This window comes from Hypanus sabinus, chromosome 2 (assembly GCF_030144855.1).
Source record: "Hypanus sabinus isolate sHypSab1 chromosome 2, sHypSab1.hap1, whole genome shotgun sequence".
In the NCBI taxonomy this organism is placed as follows: Eukaryota; Metazoa; Chordata; class Chondrichthyes; order Myliobatiformes; family Dasyatidae; genus Hypanus; species Hypanus sabinus.
Window position 1 is genome coordinate 110,148,376 of NC_082707.1, and position 18,413 is coordinate 110,166,788.

Here is an 18,413-nt window from a genome sequence, read left to right on the forward strand (position 1 = left end):
AGTAGGTCTGTCTGTCTGAATAAGTCAGCGGGACCAGACGAGATGTACAGGCTACTGTGGGAGGTGAGGGAGGAGATTGCTGAGCCTTTGGCGATGAGCTTTGCATCATCAGTGGGGACGGGAGAGGTTCCTGATGTTGTTCCATTATTCAAGAAAGGGAGTAGAGATAGCCCAGGAAATTATAGACCAGTGAGTCTTACTTCGGTGGTTGGTAAGTTGATGGGGAAGATCCTGACAGGCAGGATTTATGAACATTTGGAGAGGCATAATATGATTGGAATAGTCAGCATGGCTTTGTCAAAGGCAGGTTGTGCCTTATGAGCCTGACTGAATTTTTTGAGTATGTGATTAAACACATTGATGAAGTTAGAGCAGTAGATGTAGTGTATATGGATTTCAGCAAGGCATTTGACAAGGCACCCCATGCAAGGCTTATTGAGAAAGTAAGGAGGCATGGGATCCAAGGGGACATTGCTTTGTGGATCCAGAACTGGCTTGCCCACAGAAGGCAAAGAGTGGTTGTAAACGGGTCATATTCTACATGGAGGTTGGTGACCAGTGGTGTGCCTCAGGGATCTGTTCTGAGACCCCTTCTCTTCATGATTTTTATAAATGACCTGGATGAAGAAGTGGAGGGATGGGTTAGTAAATTTGCTGATGACACAAAGCTTGGAGGTGTTGTGGATAGTGTGGAGGGCTGTCAGAGGTTACAGTGGGACATCGATAAGATGCAAAACTGGGCTGAGAAGTGGCAGATGGAGTTCAACCCAGATAAGTGTGAGGTGGTTCATTTTTGTAGGTCAAATATGATGGCAGAATATAGTGTTAATGGTAAGACTCTTGGCAGTGTGGAAGATTAGAGGGATCTTGGGGTCTGAGTCCATAAGACAGTCAAAGCTGCTGTGCAGGTTGACTGCATGTTAAGAAAGCATACGGTGCACTGGCCTTCATCAAAATTAGGAGCCGAGAAGTAATGTTGCAGCTATATAGGACCCTGGTCAGACCCCAATTGGAGCACTGTGCTCAGTTCTGGTCACCTCACTATAGGAAGGATGTGGAAACCAAAGAAAGGGTGCAGAGATTTACAAGGATGTTGCCTAGATTGGGGAGCATGCCTTATGAGAATAGGTAGAGTGAACTCAGCCTTTTTTCCTTGCAGCGACAAAGGATGAGAGGTGACCTGATACAGGTGTATAAGATGATGAGAGACATTGCTCATGTGGATAATCAGAGGCTTTTTCCCAAGGCTGAAATGGCTAGTATGAGAGGGCACAGTTTTAAGGTGCCTGGAAGTAGGGACAGAGGAGATGTCAGGGGTAAGTTTTTTTTACGCACAGAGTGGTGAGTGCGTGGAATGGGCTGCCGGCGACGGTGGTGGAGGCATGTACGAGAGGGTCTTTTAAGAGACTCCTGGACAGGTACAAGGACCTCAGAAAAATAGAGGGCTATGGGCAACCCTAGGTAATTTCTAAGATAAGGACATGTTCAGAAAAGCTTTGTAGGCCAAAGGATCTGTATTGTGTTGTAGGTTTTCTATGTTTCTAATTCAAACCCTCTGAGCTAAATCACAAAGAACATTCCAAAGGTCCGATCTTCCACCCTCCATCTTATGGCCAACCAACATGTTTCTCTGAGTAAACATATCAACTTGGTGACCTGCACTGATTCCTGGTTCTAAAACACACCCCTCTTAAAATTCTCCTTCTCAAGTCCACGGCCTCATTATATCCCGTCATTAAACTCCACAATTTCCCCACCCCCCGAAGTGTTTCCATCTGGTCCATAATCTCCTACTTATTTGCCTCCACTTTATACCTTCTTAATTAGGCTCCAGCATTTGTAGCATCTTGTGTCTCTACTTCACACTTTCAATCCAATCCTCTACCTTCACCCTCCCCTTCCCCCCTCCCCCTGCATTTATCTCTACCCTATCACCCACCATTTCCCAACTCCAGTGCTTGCCCTTCTGGCTCCGTCAGCCTTTCATCCCCCTCCTCACCTGGTTCTACCCATCACCTACCAGGTCCCATTTCACAATCCTCTCAATCTCTTTATAATGGACGTCTCCTATTTAAACTCTCTTTGAAGCAGAGTCTTGTCCCAAAACATTGAGTATCTTTTTGCCTCCCAGGAAGTTCCTCTGGCAGTTGTTTTCTTTTTGCTCTAAACTCTTCCAGATTTGGAAATACTCTAAGACTGTGAAATTCTTTGGATTCGTCTTGGAACAATATTCACCTGGTCCCATCAATGTTTGTCCATAAGGTCTTGGTTTTGTATTCCAAAACTTCTACCCCACTTCTTCTTTGTTTCACTCTACTAATATTGCTGCCTTTGGCATTAATTTTTGTTAGCTTGCACTCTTGTCTATCGTCTTTGCATATTGTGCCACATCAAAAGTATTACATAAATCCATGAGCACCATGGTAGTTTAGCAGTTAGCATGATGATATTACAGCTCAGGGTGTTGGAGTTAAATCATGGTGTCCTCTATAAGGAGTAAATCCTCCCCGTGGAATGCGTGGATTTTCTCCAGGTCCTCTCGTTTCCTCCCACAGTCCAAAGACGTACTGGGTCAATTAAATGGTTATTGTAAATTGTCCTGTGATTAGGTTATTGTTACACTGGGGTTGTCAGAGGTTGCTGGGTAGTGGTTGCTGTGATATTTCTCAAAATAAATAAGTGCAGTAGCAGTAGTGCATGTTTTAGCGTGGGTAGGGAGTAAAATTTGTTGATGTAATTACTCCAAAAGTTATTTTGAGGTGTTCCAACAATTTGTGGCCATCTCTAATTGTTTAGATATTTACTCCAACAACTAGACATTGAAATGAGAAAAAACAAGAATGCTGATACTAGTTTAGTTTCATTCACATTAGAGGAACACAGGAAATTCTCTTAAAAGTAGGTATGACCCACATTTGTTTAAATGTATAAAAATGTAAGTGTCTTCTAGGTTTCAACCTGTATATTGGCTGAAAAAAACTACAGAATGTGTCTGAGGGATTTAAGATTTTAAAAATATAATGCAGTCAAAGACAAAATTTATGTTGAGATGCTAAATGTTAAGAATATCAGAAGACTTCATTTAATACACTGCCCTGATGATTTTCCACAATCACTCAACTATGTAGATGAAGGAAAGAGCAGGCATGAAACTTAGGAAATATCCATTATTACCCTCCTTCACCTTTAGTGTTCAGGTACTCACTGCAAAGTGAACACTAAAGGATTTACAGAAATGGGAGTTAACTCTTACTTTATTTACTATCAATTTACTCCACCATTCTTTCCAATATAATGGTTAATAACTTATTTGCTGCTAGTATTGATGAGTCATAGAATCCAGACGGGAATGTAGAGAGAATAAAAAGGAATAGGTGTAGACTGATTATAGACTAGGTGTGAATGCATGGTTCATGGTTGGCACAGATTCAATGGACCAGTTTCTTTGCTGGATGACTATGAATTTCTAAACACTACAAAAGTATGTCTCATTCTGTGGGGGAGAAAAGGACATTGAGATAATTCTATGTTTATAATCCCATTTATGTTTACAGTAACGCTTGGATTATAGTGACTCTTGTAGTATTTGTATTTGTAAGTCTCACCTGTTGTTGAGGTAAAAAGTATCTGCACGATATGTGCCATGGTAACCAGATGGAAGAGGTAGAGGTTGTTGAAAGCACAGCTAATATCCGAGGGTTGCAGCTCCACAGTCTCTTCCCAATACAATGAAGGAAATGCTAAGACTAGACTTACCTTGGAAAAAAAAATCACATGAAACAAACCCTTTAGAATTAAACTAATAGATTCTTTAAAAAAAAAGCATATCATAAAACATACAAATCAAGCAACTACTTGCAGCTTAAGCATGGAACTCATTCACATATTTGAAGAGAAAACTCCAAGACTTTTGGCACTGAGATGAGATTAGATTAGATTCAACTTTATTGTCATTGTGCTGAGTACAGATACAAAGCCAATGAAATGCAATTAGCATCTGACCAGAAGTGCAAAAGAATAGAGTTATTTACAAAATAATTGTGAATAAACAGTAAGTGCTACAGTATACAAATATAAAAGTACTGAGACAGTACAATAAGGGTGCAATACTGCTTAGCGCTGTGATGTGAGGTTCAGCAGGGTCACAGCCTCAGGGAAGAAGCTATTCCTAAGCGGAAGCAGAGGCTCCTGAAGCGCCTACCGGATGGGAGGAGAGCAAAAAGTCCATGGTTAGGGTGAGATGCATCCTTTATAATGCTTTTCGCCCTGCCCAGGCAGCATTTATGATACATGTTCTTAATGGTGGGCAATTGGGTGCTGATAATCTGCTGGGCAGTTTTCACCACCCGCTGGAGTGTTTGCAGTCCGATACAGGACAATTACCACACCATATTGAGATGCAGTTGGTGAGTATGCTCTCAACAGTACAGCGGTAAAAGTCCGTCAGTATCCTGGGAGAGTGGTGAGCTTTCTAGATGCTCCATAGGATGGAGGAGTTCAGGGACCAGCTGAGATCATCGGAAATGTGGACACCAAGAAATTTGAAGCTTGATGCAAGCTCCACTACAGCTCCATTAATGTAGATGGGAACATGTGTGTGGCTCCTAGCATGCCTGAAGTCCACAATTATCTCCTCGGTCTTCTGGGTGTTAAGGGCCAGGTTGTTGTCGGCACATCACCCGGCCAGGTGCTGAATCTCGACCCTGTAGGCTGGTCAGAGATGTGGTCAAAGAAAACCAATCATAAGAATAGTGTTGGATGACCTCCTTTGTCTCAATCTGTGACCAGGATTTAGTTAAAAACCTTTAAAATGTCAAGGTCAGGTACACAGGCTGAGGAAAGAAATGAATGTTATATATTATGTTTGAGCTGCTTACACAGTTCTTCCTACCAGCACTTGAGGTAAAAGGCATGAATTTTTGTTTAAGTCACCAGAACAAGAGGTCAACTCCTAATGGATAAGCTCCATAAAATAGGTAGAATTGTAAAAATATTTGGTCAGCGTGGACACTTGGGCCATTGAGCTTGCTTCCATGCCATGTAATTCTATAACTCTCAAGAAAAGGCTGAGAACAATGGATTTAGAGGTTCAACACCTCCTGATTGATTCTGCATTTGAGGTATTTAAAGTACTGTATCATCCTATTAATTCTATAAATCCTATTCGATTAATTCTTAAAACAAACACTAGTTTTATCAACATTCAATGATCAGACCATATTGCATTCACATTCCTTCACAGCGTACACAAGGTTCCAATGTCACCTCTGGCAGCTGACATCAAAAACAAAGAGTTAATCAGACCATAGATGTCAGATGGATTTGTGCTTCAGAACATGATATTTATAGTTTCACTATAATTAGGGAGAAGGATAGGACTGGACCAAGGGTTGAGAATTTTGATTGGCGAAAGGCTAACTTTGAGGAGATGAGAAAGGATTTAGAAGGAGTCGATTGGGACAATTTGTTTTATGGGAAAGATGTATTAGAGAAATGGAGGTCATTTAAAGGTGAAATTTTGAGGGTAAAGAACCTTTATGTTCCTGTTAGGTTGAAAGGAAAGGTTAAAAGTTTGAGAGAGCCATGGTTTTCAAGGGATATTGGAAACTTGGTTCGAAAAAATAGAGAGATCTACAATAAATATAGGCAGCATGGAGTAAATGCGGTGCTCGAGGAATATAAAGAATGTAAAAAGAATCTTAAGAAAGAAATTAGAAAAGCTAAAAGAAGATATGACGTTGCTTTGGCAAGTACGGTGAAAATAATCTGAAGGGTTTCTACAGTTATATTAATAGCAAAAGGATAGTGAGGGATAAAATTGGTCCCTTAGAGAATTAGAGTGGACAGCAATGCGTGGAGCCAAAAGAGATGGGGGAGATTTTGAACAATTTCTTTTCTTCGGTATTCACTAAGGAGAAGGATATTGAATTGTGTAAGGTAAGGGAAACAAGTAGGGAAGTTATGGAAACTAGAATGATTAAAGAGGAGAAAGTACTGGCGCTTTTAAGGAATATAAAAGTGGATAAGTCTCTGGATCCTGACAGGATATTCCCTAGGACCTTGAGGGAAGTTAGTGTAGAAATAGCAGTGGCTCTGTCAGAAATGTTTCAAATGTCATTAGAAATGGGGACGGTGCTGGAGGATTGGCATATTGCTCATGTTGTTCCATTGTTTAAAAAGGGTTCTAACAGTAAACCTGGCAATTACAGGCTTGTAAGTTTGACATCAGTGGTGGGTAAATTAATGGAAAATATTCTTAGAGATGGTACATATAATTATCTGGATAGACAGGGTCTGATTAGCAATGGTCAACATGGATTTGTGCGTGGAAGGTCACGTTTGACAAATCTTAGTGAATTTTTTGAAGAGGTTACTAGGAAAGTTGACGAGGGTAAAGCAGTGGATGTTGTCTATATGGACTTCAGTAAGGCCTTTGACAGGGTTCCACAAGGAAGGTTCGTTAGGAAGGTTCAATCGTTAGGTATTAATATTGAAGTAGTAAAATGGATTCAAAGTGGCTGGATGGGAGATGCCAGAGAGTAGTGGTGGTTAACTGTTTGTCAGGTTGGAGACCGGTGACTAGTGGTGTGCCTCAGGGATCTGTACTGGATCCAATGTTGTTTGTCATATACATTAATGATCTGGATGATGGGGTGGTAAATTGGATTAGTAGGAATGCAAATGATACTAAGATAGGTGGTATTGTGGATAATGAAGAAGGTTTTCAAAGCTTGCAGAGGATTTAGGCCAGTTAGAAGAGTGGGCTGAAAGATGGCAGATAGAGTTTAAAGCTGATAAGTGTGAGGTGCTACATTTTGGTAGGACTAATCAAAATAGGACATAGATGGTAAATGGTAGGGCATTGAAGAATGCAGTAGAACAGAGTGATCTAGGAATAATGGTGCATAGTTCCCTGAAGGTGGAATCTTATGTGGATAGGGTGGTGAAGAAAGCTTTTGGTATGCTGGCCTTTATAAGTCAGAGCATTGAGTATAGGAGTTGGGATGTAATGTAAAATTGTACAAGGCATTGGTAAAGCCAAATTGGGAGCATTGTGTACAGTTCTGGTCACCAAATTATAGGAAAAATGTCAACAAAACAGATAAGATTTACTAGAATGTTACCTGGGTTTCAGCACCTAAGTTACAGAGAAAGGTTGAACAAGTTAGGTCTTTATTCTTTAGAGTGTAGAAGGCTGAAAGGGGACTTGATAGAGGTATTTAAAATTATGAGGGGGATAGATAAGAGTTGATGTGGATAGGCTTTTTCCATTGAGGGTAGGGGAGATTCAAACAAGAGGCCATGAGTTGAGAGTTAGGGGGCAAAAGTTTAAGGGTAACACAAGGGGGAATTTCATTACTCAGAGTGTGGAAGCTGTGTGGAACAAGCTTCCAGTAGAACTGGTAGAGGCAGGTTCAGTATTGTCATTTAAAGTAAAATTGGATAAGTATATGGACAGGAAAGGAATGGAGGGTTATGGGCTGAGTGCGGGTCAGTGGGACTAGGTGAGAATGGACTAGAAGGGCTGAGATGGCCTGTTTCCATGCTGTAATTGTTATATGGTTATAGGCACAAAACTCCAAGTTTAACCCATTAGAATAGAAGGAAGTTATTTAATGCTCCCAACCCTATTAAGGCATTCAATTAGATCATGGCCAAACAACATCATAACTCCATAATCCAATTTTGCTCCATAACTATATTCTATAATAAAATAATTATAAATAAAATATATCAACTCAGTTTTGAAGTAAGAGATTTCTGCCCCCTTCTGTGTGAAATCTTCCTATACAAGATGAAGTTCATAAATTTACCAAAGAAACATACCATGAGATGGAAGAAGTCAATATCCAAAAAAGACCAATTGTCTTCAACATCCAAGTGGGGCACAAAAACTAAAAGTAAAAGACAAACCATTTGATATAAAAACACTTTTCTTGGCAAGGTTGATCATCAAAAGTGAATGAATATGAATGCAATTGAATATGAAGTTACTCTCAATAAAATAATATTCATAAAACCAAACTACCTAACACTCCACTGAATTAGTTTCAACATGCAGGCATACATATGCACAATTCCTTTGCTGGAATCCTTTACTGAACATGACTGAGAAGGCATTGATGTGCCAGGTTTGAGGAAAGCCAGGAAGGAAGATAACTTGCCTTCAGCTAGCTGTGTAATACATGTCAGCATCATTTCTATTCAAAGTCCCAGCCATGATCATGATAATCACAGTGCTGGTGGGGAAAACGGCAATCAGTTGAGTACATCATTTCAGATTAGAGAAGAGACAACTTTTCCTTTTGACACAACCTCCGATTTACCAAAGGTTGCTGTGTGTGAATTATAAGATTGGTGTCTCACAAACTGTTTCCCATTTACCATGAATGACACAATAACCTTTAACTTTATATTTCATGTTATATTTATAGAAGGCTATGCCATGTAATTGTAACTGAAGTCTTACCTGAATCTTCATTTACAATGGTAATGGTGCTTTAGTTGTTGACTTAACATTGCAGTATAATAATAATAGTACAAATTCTACTGGAACTTCCAATTTTGATTTGATAATTTCTCTACCTACTTCTGAGTAGGCACTGCTACAAGCTATCATGGACTTTAGAAGCAAATGTGTTATGACTGATGAATACTAGCATGATTTATAAAATTAAGTGTCAGATATCAGCAAGGTCAAAGTACATAGAATTTCCCATTCTGACATGTCAGTCCTCTACTGTCATTATGAGGGCACACTCAGGTTGAAGCACCAACACTTTGTATTCTGTCTAGATAACCTCCAACTTGATGGCATGAACATCAATCTCTTGAACTTCAGGGAAATGTACCCCCCTCACTCCTTCACTCTTCCCCATTCCAATTTCCCTCTCTCACCTTATCTCCTTACCTGCCCATCACCTCTGGTGCTCCTCCCCCCTTTTTTTCTTCCATGGCCTTCTGTCTTCTCCTATCAGACTCCCCCTTCTCCAGCCATGTATCTCTTTCACCAATCAACTTCCCAGCCCTTTACTTCAAACCCCCCCCACCTACCATCTTGTACTTTTTCCTTCCCTCCCCCACCTTCTTACTCTGACTGCATCTTTTTTCTAGTCCTGATGAAGGGTCTCAGCCCAAAACGTTGACTGTTTACCCTATTCCATAGATGCTGTCTGGCCTGCTGAGTTCCTCCTGTTACAAATGTGCCACAGCTCTGAGGGGCCGAAGGGTGTGGGGTAGCCCCCTCCTTTGTGAGAATCACAAGATCACTATTAAGTCAGTCAGGAGACCCAGGAAATGAGAGAAAGACATGCAGAATCCTCAAAGAGTTTGGAATGTGTCCTGGCCCCCGAAAGGCGGAACAATTGATACCGGCTATTGTCTCTTGGAGACAGAATTGTGTATTGAATCCTGTACGATGCATCGAAGCCCCAAGAAATGAACCGGGGGGGGGGGGGGGGGGGGGGGGGTTGGTGGAGGGATTGCATCACCCCCAACCTGATTGACATCTGAGACCCTGTGAGTCAGGGTAAAAGACGGTCTGTGGGAACAGCCCCTCAGACGCACCAGAAGAAACGCTAGTGATCCTGTATTAGCAAAAGCCGGTGGGAAGGCCACGTGCGTCCTTTTCCATTTGCCCCGGAATCAGTGAGCCTTTACTACGGAAGAACGGTTTAGCTAACAACGGGGAAATCAACTCCCAACGACTCTCGAAGGATTGACATCATAAAAGGAATGGGCAAGTTTAACCCGTCTTTCTCTCCAACCAAAAAAGCTGCAGCTTGAATGAACTAAAGTGACTTTTATATTTCCATCGGACAATACATTATCCCCTAGACGATAGAGCTATTCCTTATTGATTATTATTATACCCACACTTTTAGATTTAGTATTGACGACGTATATTATCTGTATGTTTGCATTGATATTATTTTTGTGTATTTTTATCAATAAATACTGTTAAAAATAGTACCATCAAACTTCAACGGACCTCTCTATCTTTGCTGGTAAGTGACCCAGTTACGGGGTACGTAACACTCCAGCAATTTGTGAATTGCTCCCTCTACAACTTCATTTTCTAAGACTCTATCCTTCTCCCAGTAACTAACCAGACTACCACGTACACAGAGTTCTGTTCACACATCATCCATGAACCCCAACTTTAACTAACCTCTTATTAAGCAACATATAGATTACAAAATTCTAAACCTTCTTTCAATCCTCTCCACAGCCTCCTTCCTCCTGACTTCTAGCCTCCTCCAGGACTACGATCTTTAGTTCTTGTCTGAATTTACCCAATTGGTATTATGTTGTGAAGTGTCAAGGACCAAGTGGTTGTATCACTATAGGAAGGATGTGGAAGCTTTGGAAAAGGTACGGAGGAGATTAACCAGGATGCTGCCTGGTTTAAAGAGTATGGATTATGATCAGAGATTAAGGGAGGCTTTACTCTCTGGAGAGGAGGAGGAAGAGAGGAGAAATGATAGAGGTATACGATATTAAGAGGAACAGATAGAGTGGACAGCCAGCGACTCTTCCCCAGGGCACAACTGCTCAATACAAGAGGACATGGCTTTAAGGTAAGGGGTGGGAAGTTCAAGAGGGATATGAGAGGAAGGTTTTTTAATCAGAAAGTGGTTGGTGCATGAAATGCACTGCCTGAGTCAGTGGTGAAGGCAGGTACACTAGTGAAATTTAAGAGACTACTAGACAGGTATATAGAGGAATTTAAGGTGGGAGTTATATGGGAGGCAAGGTTTAAGGGTTGGCACAACATTGCGGGCCGAAGGGCCTGTACCATGCTGTATTCTTCTATGTTCTAATACAACTTCATATCCCATGACATACTTGGTGGAACTGCTATTGTACTGTAAAAGGAATGTAACAATGACCCTTAACAATTTTTATTGATGCATCTTAGAAAGCAGAATATTCAGTTCTCAGCCTATTGGAAGTTTGCAATTCTGCCCACATTCAAGAATCCTGAGGTTTGGTCCTGTTAAGTGCTTAAAATTTAGCAGGTCAGAGCAGAATTGCTAGCTTTTAAATTAGGGGGTATGTTGCCCTTAAGGTATTTGTTTAGCTTTATTACATTTTTGCTTTAGTAATTCGTTTGTAATTATTTTCTAGTTAAAGATAAAGTTGAAAGTAAATTCGCTGTCAGTGATGACGTCACACCTGGTTTCGCTGCGTCTTGTGGGAAAATACCGGTTTGGAGAAACGGGAAGGAGGGGGCTTGTGTGTGCAGGATCAGCGTGAGAAAAGTTTTTATTCTACGCACTAAGAAATATCATAGAAGCAACGCCATAAGTTTATAAGATAATCGATACGTTGAAGTAAAAATGTTAATGCTGATTCTGTTAAAAGTAATGACGGTTGATAAAGTTTATTTTCTTTGTTATCGAAAGCGTTGCTGGATAGTTGTGTGGTGTATTTAAAGCCAGTTGATGGCGTAGGTAGATTCTGACTGTATGTTGTAATATAGTTTGTTGTAGTTTTACTTTTACAAGTATTTATGATGTAAATGTGATGTCAAGAAGGAAACTGTATATATTTTGTATTGTTTTATCAACAGTTTTCACTATACGTTAATGTGTAAGAGTGTACAGTAAACAGTTAATCTTACTGTGATTGTGCCCTCATTGACTACGGTTTAAACTCAGTGTTTAGTTCAGAGTTCTTACACCTGTACGAGAACACTACAGGGGCTATTGCTTTCTTGCTCAGGAAATTAAAACAGTTAATGACAGAACAAAGAACCTGTAGTTAGCTAAATTCACAATGAAGCATTCTCAATATGCAGGGCCAGTATGACATTTCACTCATTATACTGGAATGGACCAGCAATCAAGTTCATAGACTACAACCTCTCAACTGTCCCATATTTCCCATGTATAAGATTTAAGGCAGAACCCTTTCTACAATACTCAAAAATAAACCAGGATTCTTCCTAGTGCCTGTTCAATATTGATGCCTCACCTATGAGGCAGTAAAACAAATATTCTGACCAGTTTCATTGTTGTTCATTGAACCTTACTGTGCTAATCAGCTGCCATTACAACAATCACTACAGGACAGATGTATTTAGTGCCTATGTAGTACACTACAGTACTTAGACAAGCTAGGTTGTGAATGGTTCCATTTAATACGTCTTTCTTTTCCAAGGATAGTTTGTGCCACTTAGAACTAGACTGATATCTTAATTAATATATAATGTGCAGAGACACCAAAGCGTCATCTTTATCCAATATTTCCAACCTGAAATCACATGTACTCCTTCAGTACAAATCTTCCATCCTGTTTTGCAACAAGCAGTGCATTTCCAAGAAAAAAAGTTAACATAAGCAATGTTATGAGAGTGACTTGCATCAGTATAAAAATTCTCCTCTAGAAACCTAAGAATGTAAATGGAAACCAGACCCTTTCACATAGAGGATATTATTGAAAGGTTATTATTGAGATATTATTGACCCTTTCACATAGAGGTTTATTATTGTCATATGTGCTCAGATATAATGGAAAAGCTCAGCTTAATGTCATCCATACAAAATCAATAACAGAATGTAGAATCGAATGTTACAGAGTGAGTGGCCTTGAAATTATATCAAATACACAACTGATTTGGACATACAACCATGAAAATTGTTCACATCGCAACTAAAAATTTCATCTTTACTTGTCACTCATGCCATACTCACCAGACAGTAAGCGAGTTAGGTGCTTCTGGATAACTTTGGCTGAGGTCACCACTCTCTGAGAAGCAGCAAATTGTAGAACTGCCTTCAAGCTTATACCCTGAAATAAACATAACTAGTCATTGTTCAAATTCTGTTCATCAACAGCAACACAACTTCCAAAGTTATAGATCAAGAAAATAAAATGCCCAACTTACTATTTCTCACATCTTCCTGCACTATCAGTGGATATTTTCAGCTTCTTTGGAGAACTGGTGACAATTCATTAACTGAGCAGCTGTCCTTTTAGGACACCTTCCTGCAAGGAAGGTATTAACTCATCTAGAAAGTTGATCTTGGGTTTCTCCAATTAAGAATTTAGAAGCTTATTTTCTTGTGAAATTACATACAGAATGTGGAATAATATTGAACTTGTCAGCAGGACGTGAAGGTGAGATGAAAGGAAAGTTGCAGCTGAGAATGTGCTTTGAGAAAATAGTACACAATGTGAAAAGCTGTTAGGAAAGTCTCAATAGACAAGGTGTAATGAAGACTGAAGAAAGTAGTTAGAGCGGTCTGGTTGGAGGTGTGAAATGTAAACAGTAATACCACAGCAACAAATGCCAAAAACCCTGCTCTTTTATAAAATGATCAGCTAAAGAGGCTGTAGAGTGATGGGGGTTAAAAATATAATTTAATTGAACTGAATATAAATCTCTGCTTCTTTTTAGATTCCAGACCTAACCAATTCCCCTCTACCACCACGCTCCTCCGTCTAGCGGAATTAGTTCTTACTCTCAATAATTTCTCCTTTGGCTCCTCCCACTTCTTCCAAACTAAAGGTATAACCATGGGCACCCATATGGGTCCCAGCTATGCCTGCCTTTTTGTTGGCTTTGTGGAACAGTCCATGCTCCAAGCCTGTACAGGTATTCGTCCCCCACTTTTCCTTCGCTACATCGATGACTACATTGGCGCTGCCTCCTGCACACATGCTGAGCTCATTGACTTCATTAACTTTGCCTCCAACTTTCACCCTGCCCTCAAATTTACCTGGTCCATTCCAACACCTCCCTCCCCTTTCTTGATCTTTCTGTGTCCATCTCTGGAGACGGCTTATCTACTGATATCTACTACAAGCCTATGGACTCTCACAGCTACCTGGACTATTCCTCTTCCCACCCTGTCTCTTGCAAAAATGCCATCCTCTTCTTGCAACTCCTCCGTCTCCACCGCATCTGCTCTCAGGATTAAGCTTTTCATTCCAGGATGAAGGAGATGTCTTCTTTTTTTTAAAGAAAGAGGCTTCCCTTCCTTCACCATCAACTCTGCTCTCAAACGCATCTCTCCCATTTCACGCAAATCTGCCCTCACCCCATCCGCCCGCCAGCCTACTAGGGATATGGTTCCCCTTGTCCTCACCTACCACCCCACCAGCCTCCGGGTCCAACACATAATTCTCCGTAACTTCCGCCACCTCCAACGGGATCCCACTACCAAGCACATCTTTCCCTCCCCCCTTTCTGCTTTCTGCAGGGATTGCTCCCTATACGACTCCCTTGTCCATTCGTTCCCCCCCCCCCCCCATCCCTTCCCACCGATTTCCCTCCTGGCACTTATCCTTGTAAGTGGAACAAGTGCTACACCTGCCCTTACACATCCTCCCTCACCACCATTCAGGGCCCCAGACAGTCCTTCCAGGTCCAAGTTGCATGCCATCTTGGACAATGTCTCCCATCCACTTAATATAATGGTTAGGCACAGGAGTACGTTCAGCCAGAGACTCATTCCACCAAGATGCAACACTGAGCATCATAGGAAGTCATTCCTGCCTGTTGCCATCAAACTTTACAACTCCTCCCTCAGAGTGTCAGACACCCTGAGCCAATAGGCTGGTCCTGGACTTAATTCCACTTGGAATAATTTACGTTATTATTTAATTATTTATGGTTTTATATTGCTATATTTCTACACTATTTTTGGGTGGTGCAACTGTAACAAAACCCAATTTCCCTTGGGATCAATAAATAAGTCTGATTCTGATTCTGAGGCGACACTTCACCTGTGAGTCAGCTGGTTTGATATACTGTGTCTGATGCTCCCGGTGTGGCCTTCTATATATTGGAGTGTCCCAACGCAGACTGGGAGACTGTTTCGCTGAACACCTATGCTCTGTCTGCCAGAGAAAGCAGAATCTTCTAGTAGCCACACATTTTAATTCCCTATTTCCATTCTGATATGTCTATCCATGGCCTCCTCTACTGCCAAAATGAAGCCACACTCAGACTGAAGGAACAACACCTAATATTCTGTCTGGGTAGCCTCCAACCTGGTGGCATGAACATTGATTTTTCTAACTTCTGTTAATGCCCCTCCTCCCTTTCTTACCCTTTATTTATTTGTAATCCCCCCCACTTTTTTCTCCCCTTTTGCTTCTCTCTGCCCCTCTCACAATCACTCCTTGCCTGTCCTCCATCTCCCTCTGGTGCTCCCCTCCCCCTTTCTTTCTCCCTAGGCCTCCCGTACCATGATCTTTCCCCTTCTCCAGCTCTGTATCCCTTTTGCCAATCAACTTTCCAGCTCTTAGCTTTATCGCTCCCGCTCCTGTCTTCTATCATTTTGGATTTCCCCCTCACCCTCCTACTTTCAAATCTCTTACTATCTTTTTTTTCAGTTAGTCCTGACGATGGCTCTCAGCCCGAAACATCGACTGTACTTCTTCCTATAGATGCTGCTTGGCCTGCTGTGTTCCACCAGCATTTTGTGTGTGTTGCTTGAATATAAATCTTGGTGTTTTGAGAAAATGGCAAAATGAGTAGATTAACAAACTTTTTTAAAGATTGAAAATACATACTTTTTAAAATTCAATAAATTCAATGCAACTTGATGCTGCCCATCTAGCTCCTAATTTGAGCTGTAATGAACAGGGAGACAGAAGTGACTAAAGGCTTCATTAAGGGCAAGTCAGTAAATTTCATACTGGTTACTAAACTACATAAACTAAAGAAATACAAAAGCTTAGCTAACCACTGTACAAACTGTTACCAATCTGCAGTTAACTGTGAAACAAAATTGAATCCAGTGCAGGGCAACAGGTGACACAAAACAGACTCGGTGGAATTATTCCAAGATTCAAAGCTTACTTCAAGAGTTCTTTAGTTAGTACACAGAGTGGTAAGGTGAAGGTTGCTAGAAGAATAAAAAGGTTAGAAAAATTTCAGAAGAACAAGGCTTTAGGGATTGATGTTCCTGGTATAAGAAGGTCTTGTTGTTTATACACAGACACACATGAGGTTTATTCAACAACTGTTAAGATAGAATGGAATACACAGTCCTACCTGTCTGTCTGGTAATGATCCAAATAAAACTTTGTCCTCTTCATGAAGTATGTTCTCTATAGAAAGTGAAAGTTTTGCTAAAATAATTGATTTCACATTCAAATATTGATTAGTGTAGGCTGAAAAGTTCAAATTTATTATCAAAGCACCTACATGTCACTATATTCTACCCTGATATTCACTTTATTGCAGACATTCATGATAGAACAAAGAAACAGAATGGTATCAATGAAAAGCTACACTTAAAGATCGACAACTAACCTTTGTGCAAAAGAGACAAAATCTGCAAACAAATATATAACCTCACAACCTAGAGACTCACTTTCAAGGACAGTGTGAGAACGGGGGGTGGTGGAGAGGCATAGCAGAAATGGGGGTGGTGGAGTAGCAGGACACGAACTCATAATAAGAAATAGGAGCAGGAGTAGGGCATCTGGCTCATTGAGCCAGCTCTGCCATTCGATAAGACCATGGCTGATCTGGCCATGGACTTATCTCCACCCACCTGCCTTTTCCTCATAACCCTTAATTCCCTGACTATGCAAAAATCTATCCAACCTTGTCTTAAATATATTTACTGAGGAAGCCTCCACTGGTTCATTGGGCAGAAAATTCCACAGATTCACCACCCTCTGGGAAAAGCAGTTTCTCTTCATCTCCATTCTAAATCTACTCCCCCTGAATCTTGAGGGTATGTCCCCTAGTTCTAGTCTCACCTATCAACGGAAACAACTTTCCTGTTTCTATCTTATCTATCTATCCCTTTAATTATTTTATATGTTTCTATAAGATCTCCTCTCATTCTTCTGAATTCCAGTGGGTACAGTCCCAGACTCAATCTCTCCTCATGTCTGGAATCAACCTCGTGAACCTCCTCTGCACTACCTCCAAAGCCAGTATATCCTTCCTCAAATAAGGAGAACAGAATTGCAAGCAGTACTCCAGGTATGGCCTCATCAGTACCCTGTACAGTTCAATCCCTCTAGCAATGAAGGCCAACATTCCACTTGCCTTCCTGATAGCCTGTTGCACCTGCAAACCAACCCTGGCAGCTAAAGAATGGAGCAGGAAGATAAAACAATTACTTTAACCCAAGAAATTTTCAATTGTGATTAGTGTGCTGTGGCTGTTGAAATCTGGCCCGTATCTATGACGCATTGGAGTTAACACTTAAAAATTATGAAAGTTTGGATAAGTTGATGTTCTAAGCACAACCCGAGGCAGTGAAACAGAGTGGGATTATGTGGGGTAAAAGAATAAAGGACAGGTGTGCGTTAAGGTGGAAGACTGGAGATTTATGAAATGATTAATCTTTTATTATCTCTTACTCCACTTCTGTGACCCTTATTTTGCCTTGCATCATAACTTTTCCTATTTTAAACCCCTTGCACATTTTAAAACTACTTTATCCTCAATTTTCCAACCTATAATGAACATCAAACTGGAGTATTATTTTTCATGTCTTTGATATTGCTATCACCTCCTGAGCACTCTGCCAACATCTTCGGTTTGTTTGTCCATATCAGCAAAGAGCTTTCATCAATTCAGGCACAAGTTGGGCTGTTAAGTTGCAATGTATAAGATACAGTTAGGCTCTATTTGGTTGTTGAGGTTTTATGTTCAGTTTTGGTCACCCTTCTATATAAATGATGTCATTAAACTGGAAAGAATGCAGAGGATGTTGCAGCTACCTAAGGGGCTGAGTTATGGAAAGAGATTGAGTAGGGTTATCTTATAGTTAAAGTTAACATGCATACCCTTTTTCCCAGTGCTGGGGAATCAAGAACTAGGAGCAATAGGTTTAAGGTGAGGGGAGAGATTTAATAGTTCTTCTTTTACACCTAGAGAATGGTCAGTAAATGGAATGATCTGCCAGAGGAAGTAGTCAAAACAGGTATATTCACAACATTTAAGAGGTACTTAGATAGGTTCAATTATAGCTTAGAGGAATATGGAGCCAGTTGGGAAGAACTCTGATGGGAATCATAGTCAGCTTGGAACTGTTGGCCCTAAGGACCTCTTTCCTTGCTTTATGACTCTATAAACCCAAGTAATTTCAAGATAATGCATACCTGTGGATTGAATTGTAAAGGCACAGGCACTCCACGCCATTAATGGAACTCGAGGATCAGCTTCATTCGGGTCAACTTTCAATCCCACCCGGTACACAGCGGTAGCAAACAGCTGCAGCATTTCCACAATGCTCTTCGAATACTTGACTCTGTCAAAACAGCAGAAGGAATTTTAGAAATCAACTTAATTTTTAGGATTAACATACCACAAGAAATGGAGTAGGCCATATGCTCCTTGTGTCTGTTCTGTCATTGAGGAAGATCTTTTTCTCCAATGCCTCTAGTCTATCCTGTTTCATATGCCTTGATTATCTCATTATCCACATTTT

At 40.7% G+C, this 18,413-nt stretch overlaps 1 protein-coding gene across 3 annotated transcripts in view; it reads right to left on the reverse strand.

Annotated features, from left to right (window-relative positions):
- The window catches only part of ubr1 (ubiquitin protein ligase E3 component n-recognin 1), a 302,958-nt gene that overhangs the window by 58,536 nt on the left and 226,009 nt on the right, over window positions 1-18,413 (reverse strand). For all 3 annotated transcript variants that reach the window (XM_059951970.1, XM_059951981.1, XM_059951990.1), the window contains 5 exons: window positions 18,085-18,233; window positions 16,013-16,068; window positions 12,699-12,795; window positions 7,828-7,895; window positions 3,606-3,756 (listed from right to left, as the gene is read on the reverse strand). In XM_059951970.1, the coding sequence (XP_059807953.1) occupies window positions 3,606-3,756; window positions 7,828-7,895; window positions 12,699-12,795; window positions 16,013-16,068; window positions 18,085-18,233 (521 nt within the window). The remainder of the gene's footprint in view (window positions 1-3,605; window positions 3,757-7,827; window positions 7,896-12,698; window positions 12,796-16,012; window positions 16,069-18,084; window positions 18,234-18,413) is intronic.